At 40.2% G+C, this 24,417-nt stretch overlaps 2 protein-coding genes across 2 annotated transcripts in view; both read right to left on the bottom strand.

The window, feature by feature from the left end:
* Positions 1–16,145, bottom strand: part of DLC1 (DLC1 Rho GTPase activating protein) — a 37,990-nt gene extending 21,845 nt beyond the window's left edge. The window contains exon 1 of the mRNA XM_017877504.1: positions 16,058–16,145. Coding sequence (XP_017732993.1) covers positions 16,058–16,063 — 6 coding nt within the window. The 5' untranslated portion in view covers positions 16,064–16,145. The remainder of the gene's footprint in view (positions 1–16,057) is intronic.
* Positions 7,886–24,417, bottom strand: part of LOC108533114 (rho GTPase-activating protein 7-like) — a 171,109-nt gene continuing 154,577 nt past the window's right edge. The window contains exons 2-3 of the mRNA XM_017877507.1: positions 10,177–10,248; positions 7,886–8,031 (exon numbers count right to left, since the gene is read on the bottom strand). Coding sequence (XP_017732996.1) covers positions 7,973–8,031; positions 10,177–10,248 — 131 coding nt within the window. The 3' untranslated portion in view covers positions 7,886–7,972. The remainder of the gene's footprint in view (positions 8,032–10,176; positions 10,249–24,417) is intronic.

The following is a 24,417-nucleotide window of genomic DNA, read 5'->3' as shown; positions in this document are numbered from 1 at the left end:
ACTTTGACCTCTGCCAAACAGCAATATCAATTTAAAATTAGGGAAATTTAGTTCCATTGAAAATAAAACACTTACAGAAAAAATCCAAAGCCTCATGGAGAAATAATGCAATAGTTGAAAAAAGAAACTCTTTAAATGTGCTGAACTAAATGGTATGTACAAATATGAATGACAACCCTTCAGGCCCCAGTTTTCCTGCCATCTCCCAGATGGTCATCACTCATCCTTCCTGAAATGAACCTGTAATGTGTCTGTTTGCTATCTGCTATCACCAGTTTTCCAGTTTTTCCTACAAATTGCAATCCTTACATTTTCATAAGATAAGATCATTTAATTCACACAAATTCCTGGGAAACGTGAGACCACCTCAGGGCTTTATCTTCCTGATCCTGTTCTTGCAGTTTGCCTAACAATGTTGATGCAACAGAATAGAAAGTATTTTTCCCTGCCTGATAAGCCCAATTTTGACTTCATAGCTTATGTGGTAGCCTGTTTACAGAATAAACAAAGATAGCACAGAGTGCCTATGTTCAGAAGAATTCTGTGTTGATGGGGAGGAAAAGAAAACAAATAACTAAGAAAAGTCTGCACACTTTAAAATGAGTGGATATAAGGTCCCTCTATTGGGGTATCGATTACTTAAAGGACTTACACCCACAGTGTTTCAGTTCTCAAATGTTTTCAAGATTTAAAGAATCCGGAATGGTTACAGTTAGTCTTACGTCTGGGTTCCCTTAATCAAACCTGTAATCAAATAGTCACTTGACTTCATTTGGGCTTTAATATTTGAATGGTGTTTATAACCGAATTTTCTAGTCACAGAGGCCTATAGGGCTGGGGAGAGGTTTAGCTTCACAAACTCTAGATTTTAGTCGAACGAAAAAGACCCAGGAGGCCAGTTCTGTAAAGGTCAACATTATCTTTTTATGTTAGTAGCACCAATCTAATAGCATTACAGACCTAAAGCCCAGAGTTATACCCTAGGGTTTCTGTGGTTTTCATTTGTCCCGGAGGACCCCCAAAGAATGTACTGTGCTGGGGCCTTATTTACTTACAGGAACAGTACTGATATCAAATCACAGTTCCAGCTACACAAACGAGGCCTAATACGGGCCAGGCACTATGCTAGGCACTTCCTATGTATGACTTCATCTTCCCAACAAACCTATGGTACAGATATTATGATTAACCTTCACTTTACAAATGAGGAAATGGGGCTTGGGGAGGTCACAGATGTTGTCTAAGTCCACACGATTAAAACATGGTGACTGTCAAACCCAGTAACTTCTGTGTTCCTCTTTCTTTCTCTTTCTTTCTCTCTCTCTCTCTCTCTCTTTCTTTCTTTCTTTCCCTTTCCTTCCTTCCTTTCCTTCCTTTCCTTCCTTTCCTTCCTTTCCTTCCTTTCCTTCCTTTCCTTCCTTTCCTTCCTTTCCTTCCTTTCCTTCCNTCCTGGTAGTGAATCACAGTTCACAATACTATCTGCACATGCTTCAAGACAAAGTCAGTCACTCCTCCAGGATTACTATTGAGTATAGCTCTCATAATCTTGGCCTTACCACTGGAATTGCATTATATAGAAAAGCTAGCAAGATCAGGCCAAAGCCACTTCTCCAAGCCACTTGTCTCATGTATCTCCAAGGGCAGATACATGAACCCCTTGCAGTGTGAATGTAAAAATGCTGCTTAGCAATCTAAATCCAAAAAACCTATAGTCCCACACTTGTAACTTTTGGTTATTGCCAAACTTTATATTTAAGACAATGTCATTGTTCTCATAAAACCCATTAAGTCTACAAGTCTTCTTGCCCTGAGTAGAAAAAGAAGCCCCTACTTACTTCTTGACCAAAGGAGCCGTAAGATCTGTAAATGTCACAGGTACATGAACACTCTAAACTAAGAATAATGCTAGGGTATATATGAGATCACTTATAAGATCCCTGCATAAAATACGGTCCAGTACAAGAGGAGGAGGTAGGTGGGAAAGATTTTATAAACTGTTTAAGTTGATTTTCTGCAACCATTTTACCACATGTATTTAAAATCAACTGTTCAGAAAATATCAACAAGGCAAAGACAAAAGTCTATAAAAAGTCTGTCGTCTGGAGAGAACTTCCAAATCTCAGGGCAACATTTCAAATAATACTGTAGCTTCGTTATTTTGCTGGCCCTTGAATTCCATAGGCCAAAGGTATTTGGAAGAGGCAGGTCTAGCAAATGAAGTGAATATCACATGATCAGTACCACAAGTATCTCAACTACACTATGCAGCTGACAGCTCAGAATTTGTAATGTGTTTTAAAGAAAGGTGCTGGCTGGGCACAGTGGCTCATGCCTGTAATCCCAGCACTTTGGGAGGCCAAGGCGGGTGGATCAGGAGTTCAAGACTAGCCAGCCAATATGGTGAAACCCCATCTCTACTAAAAAAATACAAAAAATTAGCTGGGCATGGTGGCGGGTGCCTGTAATCCCAGCTACTCCGGGGGCGAGTCAGAGAACTGCTTGAACCTGGGAGGCGGAGGTTGCAGTGAGTTGAGATTGCGCCACTGTACTCCAGCCTGGGCGACAGAGCGAGACTCCATCTCAAAAAAATAAATAAATAAATAAAATAAACGAAGGTGCTTGAAATACACTAGATAGAAGTCCCTTTTCTTCTGAACATTTGTTTAGGCCTCTCAAAAGGGGCATCATTTTCATGAAAAGTCCATTTATGTGAACTTGTGGACAAGAGCCTTGGGGTTTTCCATTACAAACCAGTTGATTACTATTACTGTGTTCTGAAGAATTTCCTTTTTTAAAAAAGAAAATCCAACCCTAGGCCTTTTTGCACTTACTCAAATTTGGGCCTGATAATTTAAGTTTTAAAGTGCTCTGACATCCATCACTGCATTTCTTATGAGGTGTTATTCTACGCAGGAGAGAAAACTGAAGTCCAACTAGCATATTTGGCAGAGTCTGCTTCTTCTAGGCTTTTCTTTTGCCAAAGATCTAGCAGCACAGATGTATTTGCTCCAAAGAAAGGTGGCTCCCCAAAAGGTACTCAGAGCCAGTGTAAATTGCAAAGTGCAGAGGACGCTTTTCTCCCAGAAATGGAAAACAACATTTCACAAACTGATATTCTGAAAGAGCATTCAAGAATTTAATCATGACCCTTTGGCCTGAAATGCTACAGTGATATTTTACGACCCAAGAATTCCTAAACTATTGCTGCTGTCCAGAGCACCCACTCTCTAACTGGCTTAAAATGTGTGAAATGACATAATGCTTAAATATTTCCTAAGATGCATCTCAGAAGTGACCTCATGCATATGCATGATCACCAGTGATGGATTGAAAACAGATTAATTCTGCTTCACAGCTAAGCATGAAAACATTAAAAAAATGTCTGTAGTTCATATTCCAGATGCGGACTCCTTCCCTTCCCGAAACTGCATCTGTGACGTTTTTTTCATTCCTGATGACATAGTTATGATATTATACTCCATAGTGAAGTTCTTAGAATTAGCTTTCTTTCAGAAAATGGGTACATGCCCTGTACATTTCTATCAGTCATTTAATTGGACTAGAAAAGTGACAGTATTTCTGTCACTTTTAAGAGGACTGTTTGTGTTTTCCTCTCTTAAACCATGAGAATTCGTCTAGTCCATATACTATTCTAAATATTCCATCTATCTGCCCCAAACCACTGCTTACTTTGGCTGCTTCAAATAACACTGTATTATACAAGAAAGGCAGAAAACAGAACTACCACTGCTTTCTTTGCCTACAAAGTGGTAAGAAATACTGGACGTCATTCTACCTTCATGATGTTTTCCAAATTAAAAAAAAAATACCGAGACGGGGTGTGGTAGCTCACTCCTTTAATCCCAGCACTTTGGGAGGCCGAGATGGATGATTGCTTGAGCCCAGGAGTTCAAGACCAGCTTGAGCAACATGACAAGACCGCATCTCTACAAAAAATACAAAATTAGCTGGGTATGGTGGTGTGTACCTGTAGTCCCAGCTATTCCAGAGGCTGAAGTGGGAGAATCACCTGTAGCTGGGAGGTCAAGGCTGCCGTGAACCATGATTGTGCCACTGCACTCCAGCCTGGGTGACAGAGTGAGACCTTCTCTTTAAAACAAAACAAAACAAAACAAAACAAAACAAAACAAAACACACAGACACACACACACACACACACAAATAGGCTGGGCGTGGTGGCTCACGCCTATAATCCCTGGACTTTGGGAGGCCAAGGCAGGTGGATCACCTGAGGTTAGGAGTTTGAGACCATCCTGGCCAACATGGTGAAACCCAGCCTCTACTAAAATATAAAAAATTAGCTGGGCGTGATGGTGGGTGCCTATAATCCCAGCTACTCAGGAGGCTGAGGCAGGAGATTTACTTGAACCCGGGAGGTGGAAGTTGCAGTGAGCTGAGACCTTGCCATTGCACTCCAGCCTGGGCAACAAGAACGAGAACTCCTTCTCCAAAAACAAAACAGAAAACAAAAACAAAACAGAAACAAAACAAAAACAGAAAAACACTGAAATTAAAATAATACTTATTTATTTTCATAACCACATCAAACTATGTGAAAATTTAGTCTGTAATATTTTTACACACGATATAGAAACTAATAAGAGTTGACATATTATATTGAGGAATAGGATGAAATAATACAAAGAGCTTGAAAGGAGTATCAGTGTCCCATCGTTTCTGCGCAGGTTTTATTACCTCTAACGTCACTAAAACCCTAATAAGCTGCCTCTTAGCTTGAAACCCAAAAGCACAACATTCAAGAATTTCTGACAGTTTCATTCAATTTCACATCATTTTAACTGCCTGTTGCCTATATGTTGGAAAGGCAGTGCTGAGTTATTTTATAGCATTATTTCATCCTATCATTATTTATACAAGGGGAAGAACTGAAGAGTTGAGAGGAGCTTCCCTGGAATGCAATGCGCTGCTCCTGTCTTTTATAACCCACCCTCCATTTATTCCTCTGAACATGCTAAATTCCATCGTAGCCTTTTAGGAAACCTTAATCCGAGTTTCCTAACTACCTTAGATTGTTACTTTTACACCAATTATACATCCTCAAATAGGAATTCTATTATTTGAGTAACTTCCCTAGACAGTGGTGGATGACTATTTTAATGGCATACTAAATAACAATATTTAGTACTTAATTTTTAATTAAAAGGTTCCTATGCTAATTGGTTTGCCAATAAAACTAACACAATTAGCAAGGACAAAAGCAGCCAAAGCCTATCCTAGTGATAAGTACTGGTGTTCTTAAAAATAAAAAAGGAAAACACTCAAAACGTGTCCATTTACCTGCATAGAGCCCTCAATGGCATCTCTGTCCAAAAAATCATGCTCCCTCTTGACCAAGGAATATCGATGGGGACAGAAATCTATAAGAAAATAAAACAAATGTATTTTGAGCACCTATATACCCAATTTGCCAAATAGCCAGTTTACCAAAGCCGGAGGATAAAACCTTCAGCAAATGTACGGAGCACCTCCTGTAGGACGCCTCATTCCCCATCCAAGTTCTATGGGAACAATAGAGGCAATTCAGCCAATCCTCGTCCCACCTTGTCCCTAAAGGAGCTTCAGCTTTAAAGTGGTGGGAAACTTCAAAATATTGCTTCTGGTCAAGGAGAAGTGGCTCAGAACGTTGTTATACCTAAAACAAACTAGCAGCAATAAGCCCTCCAGTATATAATTATAATTTAAGCCACAATGACTGTCAGAAGAATGCTGCCTTTAATGTGGCTGGGCCGTTGTATGGTGTGTTGTCTTTGCTCATGTGGTGATCCGGGGAAAAGGTCATGGAAGAAAATTGAGCCACAGAAAGATCTAGAGAACAATGAAAAGTGGTAGGAAATGGAATGTAATGCCACTCATCACATGGCATCAAGAGCCAAGGAGAATTCAAGATATGCTTTTTTAAAAACAAATATTAGCACTGCAATATGGCCTTGTAGGAACTGATATAACTCCCCTAAAAAGAAAGGGCTAGCTTTAAAGTTGCTATAGAACAGAATCTCAAATCCTTTAATCTGTAGAAGAGTTCATTCAGTTCTCTCAAGACAATGAAGAAGCTGTATCAGAACTGAAAACCAGAGGGGGAAATAGTCAACTCAATGGAGGAATTCCTTTCTCTGGACTGCCTAAAAAGATCCCTTGGCAAGTAAATATACCCAAGAAAAGCAGAGTGGAGGTAGCCACTGTGGAAATTTACAACAGCTCTAAAATTGCCACTGGATAAAGGCAAGTTATCACCCTCTTGGAGTTCCAGCTATGAGGGCAAATCATGGGCCTCCTCAGTAGAACGCTACTACAGTGCCAGGAGGAGGAGTGTCTCAGTGTGGGGTAACTCTCTGGACCAGACCTGGGTGAAATCAGTCATCACAGCAGGAAACTAGAATCACCACAAGCTAAAAAATTCTCTTTGGCTGGGCACTGAGGCTCACATCTCTAATCCCAGCACTTTGGGAGGCCAAGGAGAGAAGATCATTTGAGCTCAGGAGTGTGAGACCAGCCTGGGCAGCATGGCGAGACACTGTCTCTACAAAAAAAATTAAAAATTTTTTTATTGGGCATAGTGGCACACGCCTGTGGTCTCAGCTACGTGGGATGCTGAGGTGGAAGATCACCTGAGCCCCGGAGTTTGAGGCTGCAGTGAACTCTCATTACACCACTGCACTTCAGTCTGGATGACAGAATGAGACCCTGTCTGAAAAAAATAAATAAAAAATAAAACATCCCTTTGGCCTTCAAAATGGCTAATGCCACACAGTGGAATAAACATGGCTGTCAGTAGTTTTGGAGATACAGGTAATTAGTTCTGTTTCAGCTCTTGTGGGCACATAACTGTTCATTATGTTTTTATCATTTTTTATGATCACTGGTTTTATGGAATGATATGGAATTCCTTATTCTTAGTAATCTATTTTCTAGAGATAATATATCAGAATGAGTATAAACTTATAGTCTATCCTTTTTTTTTCTGAAGGCTGGAGTTGGATTACTGACATTGTTCCCTAAATGATAATATAGGCAGACCAAGGAAGTGGCTATAGTCCAAAGATTTATGAATATATAAAATTTAGTATCACAGAATTACATTTCTTCACTAATTTATAGACTAAGTCTCTCTTAGACAAATGATTAGTGGAACCATTATAATGGAAATAGAAAGACTTATAGTTAATGCAAACTAGAGCATTAGTAAATGAAGCAAGACAGGTTGTAACACTGTTTGAAGGTTGTGACACTGTATTTTGCTTTTTTTGTTTGTTTGTTTTAAATTTTAAAATAGAGATGCAGTCTTACTATGTTGGCCAGGTTGGCCTTGAACTCCTGGCCTCAAGCGATCCTCCCACCTCAGCCTCCCAAAGTGCTGGGATGATAGGCAAGAGCCACCATTCCTGGCCTGTATTTCACTGTGCATACACACCAAGATGAAATAACAGAGCTGATGTTAAGGAATACTTTTTAATATTTACACAGTATAACATCAGATCTATAAATGTAAATTGAAATTTTCACAGGCCTGTTACCTATATGTGAGAAAATAACTATATTATTTTAGGAATTTCTAAGTTAGTATACCCAGAGCCATATTTCAGATTCCTTTTCTAACGCAAATTAACAATTTTTTAAAAATCTGGTAGGTATTAAATGCAAGTGAGGAGTGAAAGAATTAAACCAGTAATTTTCTTGTATTCGCCTGGACTCCCTTTTAAAAGACGATAGTTTACTGATGTACAGAAGACATTCTCTGAACTCAACTTCCACTGTGGGTTGAAAAGCAGGAAGTATAAATTGCCAAGTACCCAAATCAACCTAAACAGGGGGACATGTGTAGGTTGGTATGGCATGTATGGTGTATGTACTCACCCAAAACACAGTGGCAGGAAAAACGGGGAGGCGACGGCCCAGAACAATACGCAGCATACCCCAAAAGTAGGCTTATGCTTCAAAAGACTTGGGAACATGAGGGAACCCCAAATGTCACCTGTGCAAATGCACCCTGTGCTTTAGGATTAAGAAAAGAAGTGACACAGGGACTGGCATTGGCTCTTAGCAAACATATATATCACAAGAAAGTGCTACCTGGCAGCATATCAATGCAAAAAATGAGCATAATTGAAGAAAACTTAATTTCTAAATAGGAGAACAAAAGGACAGCTGCTTTGGTGTCACTGCCAATGCAGTTATCTTTCCTTATCTCCAGCAGAGCTATGAACTGAAAATCCAATAGAATGCTGGTCCCCCTTCCCCCAGAGCCCTTTTAAATGTTAACAGGTTAAAACTTCTCTCTAAAGGAAAGACAAGCAACTCCACTAAAATAAGCATGCAAGTTAATCAGAAGAAATTGGTTGGAAATATTCTCCGGAATGAAGAAATAGTAAGATATTTTACACAGTCTAACAATAAAACAATTCAGAATCCATCTTCTTGGAAAAAAATATTGTACAATCAATCTACGCTACATAAGGAAGACCAGGTATTCTAACTTGAGAATCACTTTACTATTCACCCAACCTTTGTTTGAAAGTTACCCATAAAATGGAATGCTTTAGTTCATAGCTGTAATTATTTTAAACTGACTTCATATAGAGAATAATGAAACTCCCATTTAAATGAACAGCCTAGGCCAGGCGTAGTGGCTCATGTCTGTAATCCCAGCACTTCGGGAGGCCAAGGTGAGTGGATCACCTGAGGTCAGGAGTTCAAGACCAGCTTGGCCAACATGGTAAAACCCCGGATCTACTAAAAATACAAAAATTAGCCGGGCATGGTGGCACACACCTGTAATCCCAGCTACTCAGGTGGTTGAGGCAGGAGAATGGCTTGAACCCAGGAGGCAGAGGTTGCAGTGAGCCAAGATCTCACCACTGCACTCCAGCCAGGGCGACAGAGCAAGACTCTGTCTCAAAACAAACAAACAAATACACGGACAGCCTATTTATCTTGACATGCATGGAGCGTGAGCACTCCCCACCGTACGCAGAAGCTGAGAGAATGATCTCAGTATCCAAGAAATCCCCAGGGCACTGCTAAGAAAATGAGATGATAAGAATTCAGCTCAGATCCTATTTTTTTTTAACCATTTTCTCAATTGAAAACTGAATGCCACAGAAAACATAATATTCATTAAAAGACAACCTAGAGAAAGGTGAGATGCCTAATTACAAATGGTGGGAAAGATATCTGCAACATATGACCAATGAAAGATTAGTATTTAGAATAAAAAGAGCTCTTATAAATCACTAAGAGAAGCATAATGTGAGCAAACAAATGTGGCCAAGTGACATGAATAAATTCTTCTTACCATTAAGGATTAGGGAAATGGCAGTCAGAATCTGTATATCATTTTATATCCATTTGGTTGGCAAAAATTAAAGTCTGACAATATCAAGTGTTGAGGGAATGTGGATACATAGATTGGTAAGAGTGAAAATTGGTACACGCACTTTCGAAAAACTTGCATTGTAAAATTGAACATACATATTCTTTATTACCCAGTAATTCTGTTCCTAGGGATAGAAGTGAGATGAATTATTATGCATGTACCACAAAAGATAGATGCAAGAATGTTCACAATAGCACAGCTTATAAAAGCAAAACAGAGAAAGCCAAAATACCCGCCAACCAGAGTGTGGACATGAATAAACTGTGGTTTCTTGTGTAATACACAATGGTGTATTACACAGCAGCCAAAGCAAATGAGCAACAGGCCATACAGTATAGAAGAATCTTAACAATACAATATTAAGCGAAAAATAAAAACCCCATGAGATTACATACAACACATTACCCTCTTTATAAAGGTAAAATAACTTTGTAAAATGTACTTTTCAGGAAATGCAATAGAATTATATAAAAAGAAAGGAAGAAAATGATAGTCTTCAGGATGCTGATTACTTTAGGCAGGGAGTGGCAGGTGGTAGACAGGGGAGTGGCAGGCGGCAGACGTGGGAGTGGCATGGGCGTATTATCATCAAGGTGCTAGCTTTTGTTTTCAGTGGTGGGGGTCTTGCATGCTTACTACATTTTTTTTTTTAATATAAAACATTTAAACTATAAAACTGCTGAAAATAAGTCACAGATCAGTAATATTCGCAAATAAGGGATTATGATTATGCCAACTTTTAAAAAATGGCATTCCCAGCTTACCTTCATAAAGCTGTGCATACTGGGGGAAGCCAGTTGCCCGTAGCCAATCACAAGCTTCCTTGGCTTCAATTTCTAGAACAGAATTAGAAGAAAAACAAAATTAGCTGTGTGTGCCTCAGCATGCTTATTTTCCCTGAATAAGATTTGATTTTATGATACAAGCAAAACACTGACTACCGCTGAAAATACGGAGGAGCAAACAGACATACACGTTTAATTCAAATGGTTTACATTTTGTATGCGTCTTTTCCGATTTTTTCAAACGTACATGAGGCTGTATTTTCCCTTTACGAAAAATAAAAATGGGGTCCTGGGAGCAAGTTAACTCATTTTGTGCTGCTTCTGAAGTGCTCTGATTACAAATGGTTATGAAAATAAGGCATCATGAGAAAGTTGAAGATAGATTAAATAACTCATTTTAAGCCTGGCCAGCCTATCGTACTACTTTTCACTTCAACAAAAGGCCGCAAAGTACCTCCACCAACACGCTAAAATAAAATTTATCTGAGTAAAGTCACAGGCTTTCTGACACCCAAGGGTTGGGTGTTTCAAAAGCCTCTGACCTTGTGTTGTCTCACTGTCGAGTGCTCAGGTACTCAACGGATATTAATCCAGCAGGAGACGCTCAGGCTGTCAAGGAATATGGAGGGCACGAAGTCAGTAAATCCCACAATCTTGGCAGGCAGAAATGGCTAATAAAGCTTCTACCTCCCTGTGGTTTAACATCTTGTAGATAGTATCGATAAACAGAAAGGCCAAGAGCAACTGACACACTGTGTTAAAACTCATTGGAGCACATATTTACAATCCTGTTAAAACTGACTCACTGAGGAGGTCCTGGGAACATTAGTTGGTGTCTCTGCTTGCACAAAGAATATTCCTTTCAACTCTTCCTCCCACCTTCCTCAGGCCATGAGAGTTCTCAGTTACACAAGTCTATTCACTCATTTACAAAGCTCTCAACATTGCATAATTAATGCCACATTCAAATCTTCATTAAGCATCTCTCTCAACCAAGTGGGAGACTAATAGTTCATATTAGAAGTGTACACATCTTATTTTTGTCCAGTAACTTTATGTTTTCAAAGCACTTTTTCACCTATTATTTCATGAGTTCCTTGGCCTTTGAAGAAAGGTAATTAAGAAAATCCAAATTCATTAAAGCAAGTGGGAATTTACTCACTGAGCACAGGAAAGAGAAAAAAACAAAACAAAACCTGCCATCTCCTGATGAGTTCCTTAATACCCAAACTAAAAACAGTTATGGCAGTAGCCTGGAAATAAATAGCATGGCAAAGTGAACTTCATTAATCTTTTCAGTGTAGCAGTGAAAGTAGCATTATTCAACCCAAGACTTAGGATTGAATTGGGAGCGAACGATAGAGTGACATCAGTGTGGAAGAACTTCAATGTCTGCCCTGAATAGAAGTGTAGAATTTTCCAAAGTGAATTATTTGAGCTTACTTTTTTTCATATGTGTATATCCACATTTTGTCTCAGTAAGGAAATAAAGATGTTTTAAATAAAATTATTAAATAAACACTCCCCAGAAAACGATATTGCTGGAAAAACATATACAAGCTCAACATTTTATTTTAAAAAATAAGGAAATTAGACTGGGTGTGGTGGCTCACGCCTATAATCCCTGCGTTTGAAAGGCTGAGGTGGGAGGATCATTTGAGCCCAGAAGTTCAAGACCAGCCTGGGCAACATGGTGAAACTGTCTCTACCAAAGAAAAAAATTACAAAAATTAGTCAGGGGTGGTGGTGCGCTCCCATAGTCCCAGCTACTCTGGAGGCTGAGGTGGGAAGATTGCTTGACCTTGGAAAGCTGAGGCTGCAGTGAGCCTCAATGGTACCACTACACTCCAGTCTGGGCAACAGAGTAAGACTCTGTAACCAAAAGAAAAAAAAAAAAGAATGAAGAAATTACTTGTGCCCTATCTGTGTGCCCGCCCCCTCCTACAAAAGATAGATATGGAAAGAAAAAAGGCTGTTTGTCTTTAAAAATATTTTAAACACACATTTCATTTGGCTACTTAGAGGTTATTTTCATTGAACAGATTGTTAGACATTGAACAATAGATTGTTAAAAAGTAAATGTGCTTGCTTTCTTAATATTTAACTTAGTAAGTGGTGAGTAACCAAAAATTCTCAATGCCCTCCCTTTTTTGACGATAGAGACACGGCACTAGATCAGCACACATACAAAAGCCTTAATTAGATACTAATTCACTAGCCAATACTGCCAGAGCATGCGCCTACTTTACTTAGAAAAATAGTTTCAGGCCAAGAGGCATGGAAGATGTAAGATATTAGTTTTTTAAACAATCTAACTTTACAAAGTATTTATTTAAGCTCCTATGTGATTTGAGGAACACAAAAATGCATATTCCTGTCTTGTTCTCTTTTTTTTTTGGAGAAGAGTCCCGCTCTGTTGCCAGGCTAGAGTGCAGTCGCGCAATCTCGGCTGACTGCAAGCTCCGCCTCCCGGGTTCAAGCCATTCTCCTGCCTCAGCCTCCCGAGTAGCTGGGACTACAGGCGCCTGCCACCACGCCCGGCTAATTTTTTGTATTTTTAGTAGAGACGAGGTTTCACCGTGTTAGCCGGGATGCTCTCGATTTCCTGACGTTGTGATCCGCCTGCCTCGGCCTCCCAAAGTGCTGGGATTACAGGCGTGAGCCACCGCACCTGGCCTTTTTTTTTTTTTTTTTTAAGACAGAGTCTTGCTCAGTCACCTAGGCTAAAGTGCAGTGGTGCGATCACAGCTCACTGCAGCCTCGACCTTCCGGGCTCAAATGATCCTCCCATCTCAGCCTCCCAAGTAGCTGAGATAAGAGGCATGAGCCACTGTGCCTGGCTGTCTCTCTTATTTTCTACTGGCCCTAAGAAATAAAATGACTCCAAATGGTCATAAATTGATCAGAAAAGCTGTGTCAAAATAGTCACTCTTAGGGCCACTTAGTTAGAAAGAATGTAAACAGGCGAACGTTTGCTTCTTCAGCAGATAATTTAATTAACAGTTTATACAACGGCTAAAAAGCAGTACTCCCCAAATGGCAGAGATCTAATCATCTTATCCTTTCTTGTCTTCACCCTAAAAAAATGAGAATTTGTCTTTCCTTTTGATATGAAACCATGGGAAATAGACAAGCATATGACTATTTTACCAACACAAAAAGTCCACTCATGAAAACTTAGGCTGCATTCAAATGAGACCCTAATCCACTGTTTTGTAAAATCAGAATTAGAAAACTGTAAAAGTTGTCACATATTTTTTAGAAAATGGAATACTTGTTGACCTCGCTCCTACACTTTCCAATTCATAGGTCAGGAGAAAGTACTAACAATCTAATTAATGTAGGTACTGATTTTAAAATCAGTTATTTTATTTTATTTAATGTGAAATGAACCTATATCTACATGCGAGTCACAGAGTTTCATTCCCCAATTCATGCCATTACTTTTGCTCTAATCTCCTAATTATTAATAAAACTTTGGGTCTGTAGACTCCCCTCTCTGAAGAGAATCTGTCCACCAATCCTGCCTCGTCAAACTTTCCGAGTTACAGTATTAATCTTCTCTCTCCTTCGCAAACTTCGCTGGAGCTCCATGCCTAAAGAATCAGGTCTTGGCTCTGTGCGGTGCCTCACACCTGTAGTCTCAGCACTTTGGGAGGCAGAGTTGGGTGGGCTGTTTGCGCCCAGGAGTTCAAGACAAGCCTGAACAACATAGGGAGACCCCCTCTCTACATAAAATACAAAAATTAGCCAGGCATGGTGGCGCACGTCTGTCGTCCCAGCTACTTTTGAGGGGCTGAGGCGGAAGGACCACTTGAGCCCAGGAGGTCGAGGCTGCAGTGAGCCGTGACCACACTACTGCATTCCAACGTGAGCAACAGGGCAAGACCCTGTATATTAAAAAAAAAAAAAAGAAAAAAGAAAAGGTCTAAACATCCCGGCAAGGTTTTCAAGGCTCTCCACTTGGCCAACTTGGCCAACCTAATTGTTCAGCTCGCTGTAGCCGAGCGCTCTAGCCAAAGTAAATTTGGTGCTCATCTCCACACAGTGAATTCTCCGGCCTGAAATGCTCAAGATGAAATTTCACTCACTCTTCAAGATCCCAACCGAATGCCACCTCCTCCATGCAGTCTTCCCATTTGCCTCTCAACAGTTCTATCAAAGCGTCACTTTACTGAGTGCTTAATATGCATAAAGGCCCTGTCTAAGCACTAGTGCATATTAGTTCATTTACACCTCATATTGATCCTAAAATGTGGATTACTAATATCTCTGAGATAAACACATGAGGAAACAGAGAAGTAACCACCTCTCCTTAAAAATGAGCTTTCTGAGGCCAAGTGAGGTGGTTCACACCTGTAATTCCAGCATTCTGGGAGGTCTAGGTAGGAGTATCACTTGAGGCCAGGAGTTCAAGACCAGTCTGGGCAATAATTGCGAGACTTCACCTCTATAAAAAATGTAAAAAGGAAAAAGAGTTTCTGCCTGTATTCTCAGCTACTCAGGAGGCTGAGGTGGGAGGACTGCTTGGGCCCAGGACTTCAAGAGCAGCCTGGACAATACAGTGAGACTCCATTTCAAAAAAAAAAAAAAACTTATAAAAAAATTTTAAAAAATGAGATTTCTACATTCAAATGCCATAGTGAGAGAAGGAACAATTACTTACAAAAATGCAAGGTTCTTCCTGAGAGACAGGTTCTTCCCTTTAAAAATATTGTATGTAACAGGCTGGGCGTGGTGGCTCACACTTGTAATCCCAGCACTTTGGGAGGCCAAGGCGGGCAGATCACCAGAGCTCAGGAGTTCGAGACCTGCCTGGCCAACATGGTGAAACCCCGTCTCTACTAAAAATACAAAAATTAGCCGGGCGTGGTGGCAGGTGCCTGTAGTTGCAGCTACTTGGGAGGCTGAGGCAGGAGAATTGCTTGAACCCAGGAGGCGGAGGTTGCAGTGAGCCGAGATTGGGTCATTGCACTCCAACCTGGGTCACAAAACGAGACTCTGTCTCAAAAAAAAAAAATAATAATAATAATAATATATATATATNCAAAACAAAACAGAAAACCCTGAAATTAAAATAATACTTATTTAGTTTCATAATCACATCAAACTATGTGAATTTAGTCTGTGTATAATTTTTTCCCCAGAATTCAGCTTTTAAGGGATTTTAGCTTTTGAGAAAATTAGAAAGGATGAAAATGTCATGAAGAGCTTGAAAGGAGTATCAGTGTCCCATCGTTGTCTGCTGCAGGTTTTATTACCTCTAACTCACTAAAACCTATAAGCTGCCTCTTAGCTTGAAGACCCAAAAGCACAACCATCAAGAATTTCTGACAGTTTCATTCAATTTCACATCATTTAACTGCCTGTTGCCTATATGTTAAAGGCCGTGCTGAGTTATTTTATAGCCTTATTTCATCCTATCATTATTTTATACAAGGGAAAACTGAAGAGGTTGAGAGGAGCTTCCCTGGAATGCAAGCGCTGCTCCTGTCTTTATACGCCACCCTCCATTTATTCCTCTGAACATGCTAAATTTCCATCGTAGCCTTTTAGGAAACCTTAATCCGAGTTTCCTAACTACCTTAGAGTTGTTACTTGTTACACCAATTATATCATCTCAAATATGGAATGCTATTATTTGAGTACTTCCTAGGACAGTGTGGATGCTATTTTAATGGCAATACTAAATAACAATATTTTACTTAATTTTAATTAAAAGGTCTCCTATCGCTATATGGTTTGCCAATAAAGACCTAACACAATTAGCAAGGACAAAAGCAAGCAAAGCCTATCTTAGTGATAAGTACTGTGTTCTTAAAAAATAAAAAAGGAAAACACTCAAAACGTGTCCATTTACCTGCATAGAGCCTCAATGGCATCTCTGTCCAAAAAATCATGCTCCCTCTTGACCAAGGAAATATCGATGGGGAACAGGAAATCTATAAGAAAAATAAACAAATGTATTTGTTGAGCACCTATAACCCAATTTGCCAAATAGCTCAGTTTACCAAAGCGGGGAAGAAACTCTTCAGCAATGTACTGAGCACCTCCTGTAGGACGCCTCATTCCCCATCAAGTTCTATGGGACAATAAGGCAATTCAAGCCAATCCTGCGTCACTGTCCTAAAGGAGCTTCAGCTTTAAAGTGGTGGAAACTCAAAATATTGCTTCTGGTCAAGGAGAAGTGGCTCAGAACGTTGTTATACCTTTAAACAAACTAGCAGGCAATAAGCCTCCAGTATAAATTATAATTTAAGCCACAATGACTGTCAGAAGAATGCTGCCTTTTAATGTGGCTGGGCCGTGTGTTTATGTGTGTGTCTCTGCTCACGTGTGATCAGGGAAAATGTCATGGAAGAAAATTGAGCCACAGAAAGATCTAGAGAACAATGAAAAGTGGTAGGAAATGGAATGTANATGTATATTATGTAACAAATATATATGATATATATTATGCAACAATGAATAAAATTTAAAATATTACAGAAAACCGCATATATATTACATTACTTCGGACACCTTTATGTACCCCATGCTTGTTTTGTGGGGCCTCTAACACAGCTCTGCGTGTGTGATTTTCCCTTCAATGTATGTGGGTGGTGATGTGAAAATTATGAGGATGATTTTAAAAAACATTCCCCACTGAACAAAATGCCATTAGAAACTAAAATACAATGGAAATACAATGAAACTTTTATACCTGGGTTTTCTCTAAGCAAACAACAGACAAATGCCTTAGGAGGAAACAGGAAATTTTATTGGAAACAGCTTTTGTCAAAGTCGTTTCACAAAGCAGTTCTGGACATTAGATGGATGAGGTACCGGACACCCTTTTGTGTATGGCTGGGAACCATTAGGCCATATTTGCACATTTCCTGGCATGACGGGATGACCCTGTCTTCCCATCACCCCTCAACAGTAAGCTGAACAAAATTCCCCACCCCAGCATCATTCTTTTGAACTCTGTTATCTTAGCTGGTTGAGCAACAGTAATTGGGTCTAACCAAGATATGATTACTTCAATCTTCCATTCGCTCTAGCTTCACAGAGGGAACTTTTGGGTTTCCTCTTCTTTGATAACAGGCTACCGAAATCAGGCTTTGATGCAAATGGTAAAGTGAATTTGTTTTTTTTTTTAAATGCAATTCTCAGAAATTAAAGGAATGTAAGAAAATTCAAGCACTTTGCAGATTCCCTGGATTCCCTAAAATTTGATAGACATATGGGTGAAGATTCATGAAAAAAGCTGATGCTTTAATTGCTAGAGAACCATGTCAGCTGTGTGCAGGAAGGCGGTGCTTTCTGATCTAAAACAAGATGCATTCTCCTCCCCGTGGTGACAAAGATTCCTTCAAATGGGAAGGAAGACACTGCTTATCAATTCTGATGACATCAAGGTGGCCAATTTTGCAGGAATGTTGTGCACATGGATTAATTACAACCCATCTTTACCTGATGGGTGGGTTCCACAGGGAGGTCACTGGGAGAAGCAAATCATGACCAAAACACTTGTAGTAAGGTAAGGAGATCCTGGTGACTCCCAACCCTGGATGTAGGTAGCATTACGCTGGGGAGTTTTCTTTTCTTTTCTTTTCTTTTCTTTTCTTTTTTTTTTTTTGAGACAGGGTTTCACTCTGTCACCTAGGCTGGAGTCTAGTGGCATGATCACAGTTCACTGTAGCCTTGAACTCTTGGGCTCAAGCAATCCTCCTGCCTCAGCCTCCTGAGTAGCTGGGACTACAGGCGTGTACCACCATGCCTGGCTAAGTTTTTAACTTTCTTTTTGTAGAGGCAGAGTCTCGCTGTGTTGCCCAGGCTGATCTCAAACTCCTGGGCTCAAGCAATCCTCCTGCCTCAGCCTCCCAAAGTGCTGGGGTTACAGGCGTAAGCCACCGTGCCTGGCCTGGGAGCTTTCTAAAAACATCGACCACCCCCTCCCCAAGTATTCTGATTCACTCAGTCTAGGTAGGGCCTGGACATTGTATTTCAGAAAAGCTCCCTAAGTTTAAAGGCAGCCAGGATTGAGGACCACTAAGCCAGATAACATTTCTTTGTATTCCTTCCTCCTGGACTTTTTCACCCTTGGATTATCCTAACAGCCTCCTCACTGAACTCTTTGATAAGCCTCACCCCTCCCTGCCCCCAAGAAATCCATCCTCCTTCAAGGATCCCGGAGTCACTGGGCTGGTTTTATGAAACACATATTTCATTATGTCACTCCCCTGCTCACAATTCTTTAGTGACTTTCCACCGCCTTTCAAATACAATCCAAACTCCTCAGCAAAGACCACAGCCTTCACAGTTTGGCATCTGCCTATCCACTCAGCTCTTGGAAGGCCTCCAAATGTAAGCTTGTTCCAGGCTTTCCAAACTCCTTGGTGTTCTGAGGATGTACCAAGCTGTCATACCTTAAGCCCTGAGTTCTCTCAAATGAATTCCCCCTTCTTCACTCCACCAACTTCTCACTTTTTAATTCATTTGTATATCCCGAAAGACAACTTTTTGCACAAAGGAATTACAGATAGGTTGGTGTGAACAAGGAAAAGAAAAAAAAAAATCTATTACTATTTTCCTTTCTTTAAAGGCAGACTGAGACCAATGACATGAATCTCTTGCTCTTTGCAATTAAAAAAAAAACGAAATATGAAACATACACAGTTGCCAAAGACTGGTTATCAGGAGTTATCTATGTAAAATAAATTCCTAGCAAGGTTAAAGCAGACAGCAGACTTCATATATTAATATTTATTAAACTCTAATGTTATCTAATCACAGTAAAGATTTTCACCAGCAACTGACAGCATTCCTACCCTCAGGTGCCTAAAAAAATTCCAAACATCTGCTAAGCATAGTCTGAAAAAAAACAAAAAAACACACAGGAAGCTTCTGGGAGACCGTCAGTCACTAAGTCAGTTTCTTAGGCTATCTGGCTTAGCGATAGCTAACCCACATCTATCGTTCGGTATATTCTAGCACAGTCATATGTTTAGCTAAAGATAATCATCCTTCACTATTTATTTCTCCTTCACTATTTATTGATTCAACTAGGCATACTGCCAGCAGCTCTCAGGGAAAATGAAAGACCCAAGCTCCTGACTTGAAGCGGGAAGCCAAGTGGAAAGGAAATTCACAGTGGAGTACAGTGTGTTTGAGGATCCTCTATCCTCCACTTAGAAATGAACTGGTTTCCTAAGGGCTACTGTGAGGTCCATCTGTTTGTTAATCCCCAAGTGACCCTGTACAGGTGACATTAGCAAGTGCCCCTTTCATTGGTGAAAGCCAAACTCCTAACAATGTCCCACATGTCCTGGCTCGTCGCCCCATCTCGCTCTGACTGATCCAGCCACACCGGCCTCCTCCCGTGCCCTCTCCCTCTACTCCCCACCGCCCCCCTCCCGGGCGCCTTTTTTGTTGTTGTTGAGGAGTCTCAACTCTGTCTCCCAGGCTGGAATGCAAATCTTGACTCACTGCAACCTCGGTCTCCCAGGTTCAAGCGATTCTCCTGCCTTAGCCTCCTAAGTAGCTGGGACTACAGGCGCCCGCCACCATGCCTGGATAATTTTTGGTATTTATTATTATTATTATTATTATTTCAGTAAAAACATGGTTTCACCATGGTGGCCAGGCTGGTTTCGAATTCCTGACCTCAAATGATCTGCCTGCCTCAGCCTCCCTCCCAAAGTGTGTTATTACCGGCATGGGCCATGACACTTGGGCCCTCTCTCCCCTTTTTCCTGTTTTATTTTTTCTTCTTCCACAAAACTTATTATGTTTACTTTCTGTCTTTCCTCTTTGTAAGCTCCACAAGTGCAAGCTTTTTTGTCTATTTTATTCTCTGATATATCCCAAGCATGTACAGCAGCACACAGCAGTTGCTCAATAAATATTACATAAAGAAATAAACCACTCATACAATTTTTGTTCTAGTAAGTGGTCTTAATTTTTCTGACCAGGATCCACAATAGGAAATACATTCTACATTGTGACATGGTACACGCATACACATGTATGTACATGTGTATGTGTGTGTATAAATATAAGTACAAATTCATGCATATAAACACGTGCCTATATATGTAACTATTATAAAATAATTTTCAAACAAAACCTACAGTAAGTGACGCAGTCTTACATTTTTATATATTTTTAAATGCTGTGTTATCTACCAATGTGACCAATTTGAAATGCACTATTCTCCTGCATAGCTTTTCTTTAAAAAACAACAAAAAAGAGTAAATGAAGAACTTCTGTATGGTATGAAGAGGAATGTGATATGACATAGGAAAGACATGTGTGACATCAGAGTAGGAGAGGTGTCCCTTCTTGCTAGTAGACAAGTGGAGTCTGTCTGGACCCACCCAGTCTGTGCTTCTTTATTTAAGGAAGCATTATGATCTTGGATATGAAACTGCATTGCAGGAGAGGGGATTCAGTGTAAAGGACCCTGAATGAAGGAAGAGGTAAGCTGGGAAGCAGAGGTGTTGGGAGGAATGCAGTCCAGATTCACTACAACACAGAGCAAAAAGCAGGAGTACAGAGCAGAAAGTAAGTTATCTCATGGATCAGATGGAAGCACCTTCAGAGCCTGGTTATTCAATGAGCAACCAACATTATTTCCTCAGATGTAAAACAGTTTTGCATCTGGATGCCCTGAAGTCCTTCTGATACTCTATCACAGAAGACAAAGCATTACTTTAACAAGTCAGGAAAACAGCTCCAGGAAAGAATCCACTGCCTAGATAGGCGGCCTTAAGAAAATAATTTCTCTGGTCCTGTTGCTTCATCTATAAAACCTGGGGGCTTGCAGTGGCTTTGTAAACTCCCTAAGCTTTTGACTCTAATATTTCCTTTATGCCCATTTCACCTTCTCTCTAAGACCACCTCTAGAAAGGGTTCCATGCCCACTGTTAATTTTCCAGATTTCTCATCAATTACATGGAGACATTCTTCTTCCCTCAAAAAACTGGACCACTAGAAACTGCTATGAGAGATCCCCAATTTTGTAAATTTATGTTTTTATTTTAAGACTAACATTTCCATTTGCTTTTTTTTTTTTTTTTTTTTTTTTTTTTGAGACAGTCTCACTGTGTCACCCAGGCTGGAGTGCAATGGTGCGATCTCAGCTCACAGCAACCTCTGCCTCCCGGATTCAAGCGATTCTCCTGCCTCACCCTTCTAAGTAGCTGGGATTACAGGTGTTCACCACCACACCCGGCTAATTTTCATATTTGTAGTAGAGACGGGGTTTTGACATGTTGGCCAGGCTGGTCTCAAACTCTTGACCTGAAGTGATCCATCCATCCGCCTTGGCCTCCCAAAGTGCTGGGATTATAGGCATGAGCCACCACACTTGGCCCAATTTGCTTTTTAAGAGATCCATCGACTTCTTGATTTATCCCATGAAGCTTGTATTCATATTACAGAGAACACAAAACCAACAATGTTTGCTTCTGTGCCTGTCTATAGCCCTCTAAATTTCAACTTGAGGAGAAGAAAACACTTCAATGCACAGAAAGCTCTTAAGAGTTTTACTTTCCTTATTGATGTTTCATGTTCGTACTTCTGTTAGAGTATCTTATCTTCCAAAGAACCCATGACTTGGGCGCTGAAATGCATCTTGAAGCTGTTCATCTTTTCTCTTTACAAATGAGGAAGTTGGTACAGAATTGAGGTGATTTGCTGAAGGGACTAGCTTAAAGCTACCCAGCTCTCATCTCCAGGTTAGAGCCCTTCTTGCCTATTTCAGTAGTGCCCTCACTTGTACATCACCATACTGGTTTTCAGTCCTAGTAAGGAATGGAAGCTTTGGGGGCTTTTCTTTTAAGTTTTTTTCTTTTCTTTTTTTTCTCTTATTCTTCTGCTTGAGGTTTGGAGACATACATATACAGCTTTCTAGTAAAGAACATTCCTAGAAATTATAGAAAGGAGGGGAAAAAGGACCCATTTTCCCTGTGATGTGATGACAACTTAATAAATGGTTTTGCCTTGAAAGGAGGAAACGTTGGGAGACACACCCTGCAAGCCTATACCTGGGATGGAAGCGCTGCAAGTGACGCTTTAGCAATGCAGAAGTTAAATCAACTGAAATCCTCTTCCGGGATCATGTAGCACAAGAGTTTGCAAAGCACTCTTTTCAACACATAAACCAGGAAAAGGCAAGTAGCTCACATCAAAACATGTGCTCTTCCCTGGCAAAGGCAACAGCTCCGGATGAATCTGAGCCCATGAGGGACATGGCTCTATGAGGCCCTCTAGTCTTGTGCGGATCCAGTTATTTCCAGGAACAGAAAATATCTCCCAACTAATCAAAAATTGGCATTTATTAGCCAGCAAAAAGAGGTCAAACTGAAATCAAAATAAACTATGAAGGAAATGGATACTGAATCATCACATCTTTCTATTTCATTTCAACCTAGGGCAGGATAAAAATAAATCGCTGCGACACGGACACACACACCTATCTATCCATACACACACACACACGTGTATACGTATTTCTAGTATTCTATGTCAAATATTTACACATTTCAAACCATGCAGTAACAACAGTGATTTGGATTAGCTCATAAAGTACGAAGTCCTTTGAAGATGATAACTGTATAGATGAAGAATTTCAAGAAAGAAAAGTGTCTAACTAATTGATACCGTTTTTAAGGGTCCTTATTTTCCGGAGTCTCATTTTTTTTTTTGGTAAAATGAAGTACATGTTTTAAGATTATATAATCCATTCCCTCTTTAAACTTACTATTCAAGGCAAAATATCTAGTTCCAAACCTAGAGTAACCCTATCTCTATTATTAAAAGTTGGCATACAAATTAACTCTTCTTTTACATACGTTAGCAAAGCTTATTCTAAGAGGGGCATCTCCCCCAACACTGGCTTTTGCTTTATAGTTCTACCATAGCACAGGAGAAAACAAAATAGTGTGCAAATTACAATGCTATAAAAACCTTAAATTAGAAATAAAGGGGATAGCAGGAAGGTCTGTTAAAAAAAACTGCTCACCCATATTTTCATCCATTCTAACAGAAAAAAGAAAATGAATGAAATATCAAGTTGCCTTATCAAAGACCAATGACAATGAAAATGTGGCAGGTACTGGTTAGGAGTATAAGCTACCTCCAGCCATTTCTATGTCAAACCTCAAAGAGGAAACACTATTCAATTAGACTTTCTCAGTTTTGTGCCAAAAAATATGAGAAAAAAAATAAGATTTGCTGTGTTCTAGGTGAGCTAAGGAATTATTTTCACCAGTATTGCTTCGGACACCCAGCCCCCTAAATGAACATTAATGAATGAACAGAAATTAATCTAATGGTCAAATTCTGATTCAGGTTCCTACAAACAACTTAAGGCCTTCATTTTGTTGCTGTCCTCATTCTGTTTACACATGCTGACCGGAAGGGGTCTGAGGTTCCAGTCAACTCACATGTGACCTTGGGCTAGTCACTGAACCTCTCCGCATCTCAGCTGCCCTTCAGTAGGATAAAGGCACTGGTTTTCCAGGCTGCCTTTGCAAAGTTCTGGCACTTCCCATGAAATGACTTTTATAGATGTCCAAGCATTATATAAAATGCCCTTTCTGTGCTATACAATTTGAAAAAGAGAATTGTATGGAGATTGGATCCCTTATGAGTTTACGGTTTCTCCAGAATCGAGAGGTAAAGATCACTTCAGGATTTCAGCATCTTCTCTCTATTTTGTCACTTGAGTGTGAGGAGGGACACAGCATGGCTGTGGCGCATGGGCCACAGGCCATTTCACCTCTGACGTCTCTTCCTCCGTGGCTTCCTAAGTGCTGCCAGCCTGGGAAATGCTACAACCCCAGGGTGTGGAAAACTTTTGTCCCTTAAACATCCTTTAGAGACTCCTGTGAGGAGAAGGAAGGCGCCTTTCTGACAAGCTTCAGGAAGTGACCTCCAGTCCTCTCCACAGGACACTCAAAGGTGGGGCAGGGCAGAGAACAAAATGTGGATGGGAGGTGCCAAAGGCATCTGAGGACTCAGGCTTCACTGACCTCAGCCTTCAATGAGCTTTTGATATTTTTCCCCAACGGGGGACGGGGTAGACACCAAAAGGTACTAAGCAGAGAAACGTAAAATGAAAATAAGCACACTTTTCACGAGGAAAGTAAGTCTAGTAGCAGAACACCCCGTCCCCTCCCGCAAAAAAAAAAAAAAAAAAAAAAAAAAAAAAAAAAAAAAAAAAAAAAAAAA

The sequence above is a fragment of the Rhinopithecus bieti genome, unplaced genomic scaffold (assembly GCF_001698545.2).
Source record: "Rhinopithecus bieti isolate Rb0 unplaced genomic scaffold, ASM169854v2 scaffold_10584, whole genome shotgun sequence".
NCBI lineage: Eukaryota > Metazoa > Chordata > Mammalia > Primates > Cercopithecidae > Rhinopithecus > Rhinopithecus bieti.
Note: the sequence above shows the minus strand (reverse complement) of the source record. Positions and strands in the feature narration are given on the sequence as shown.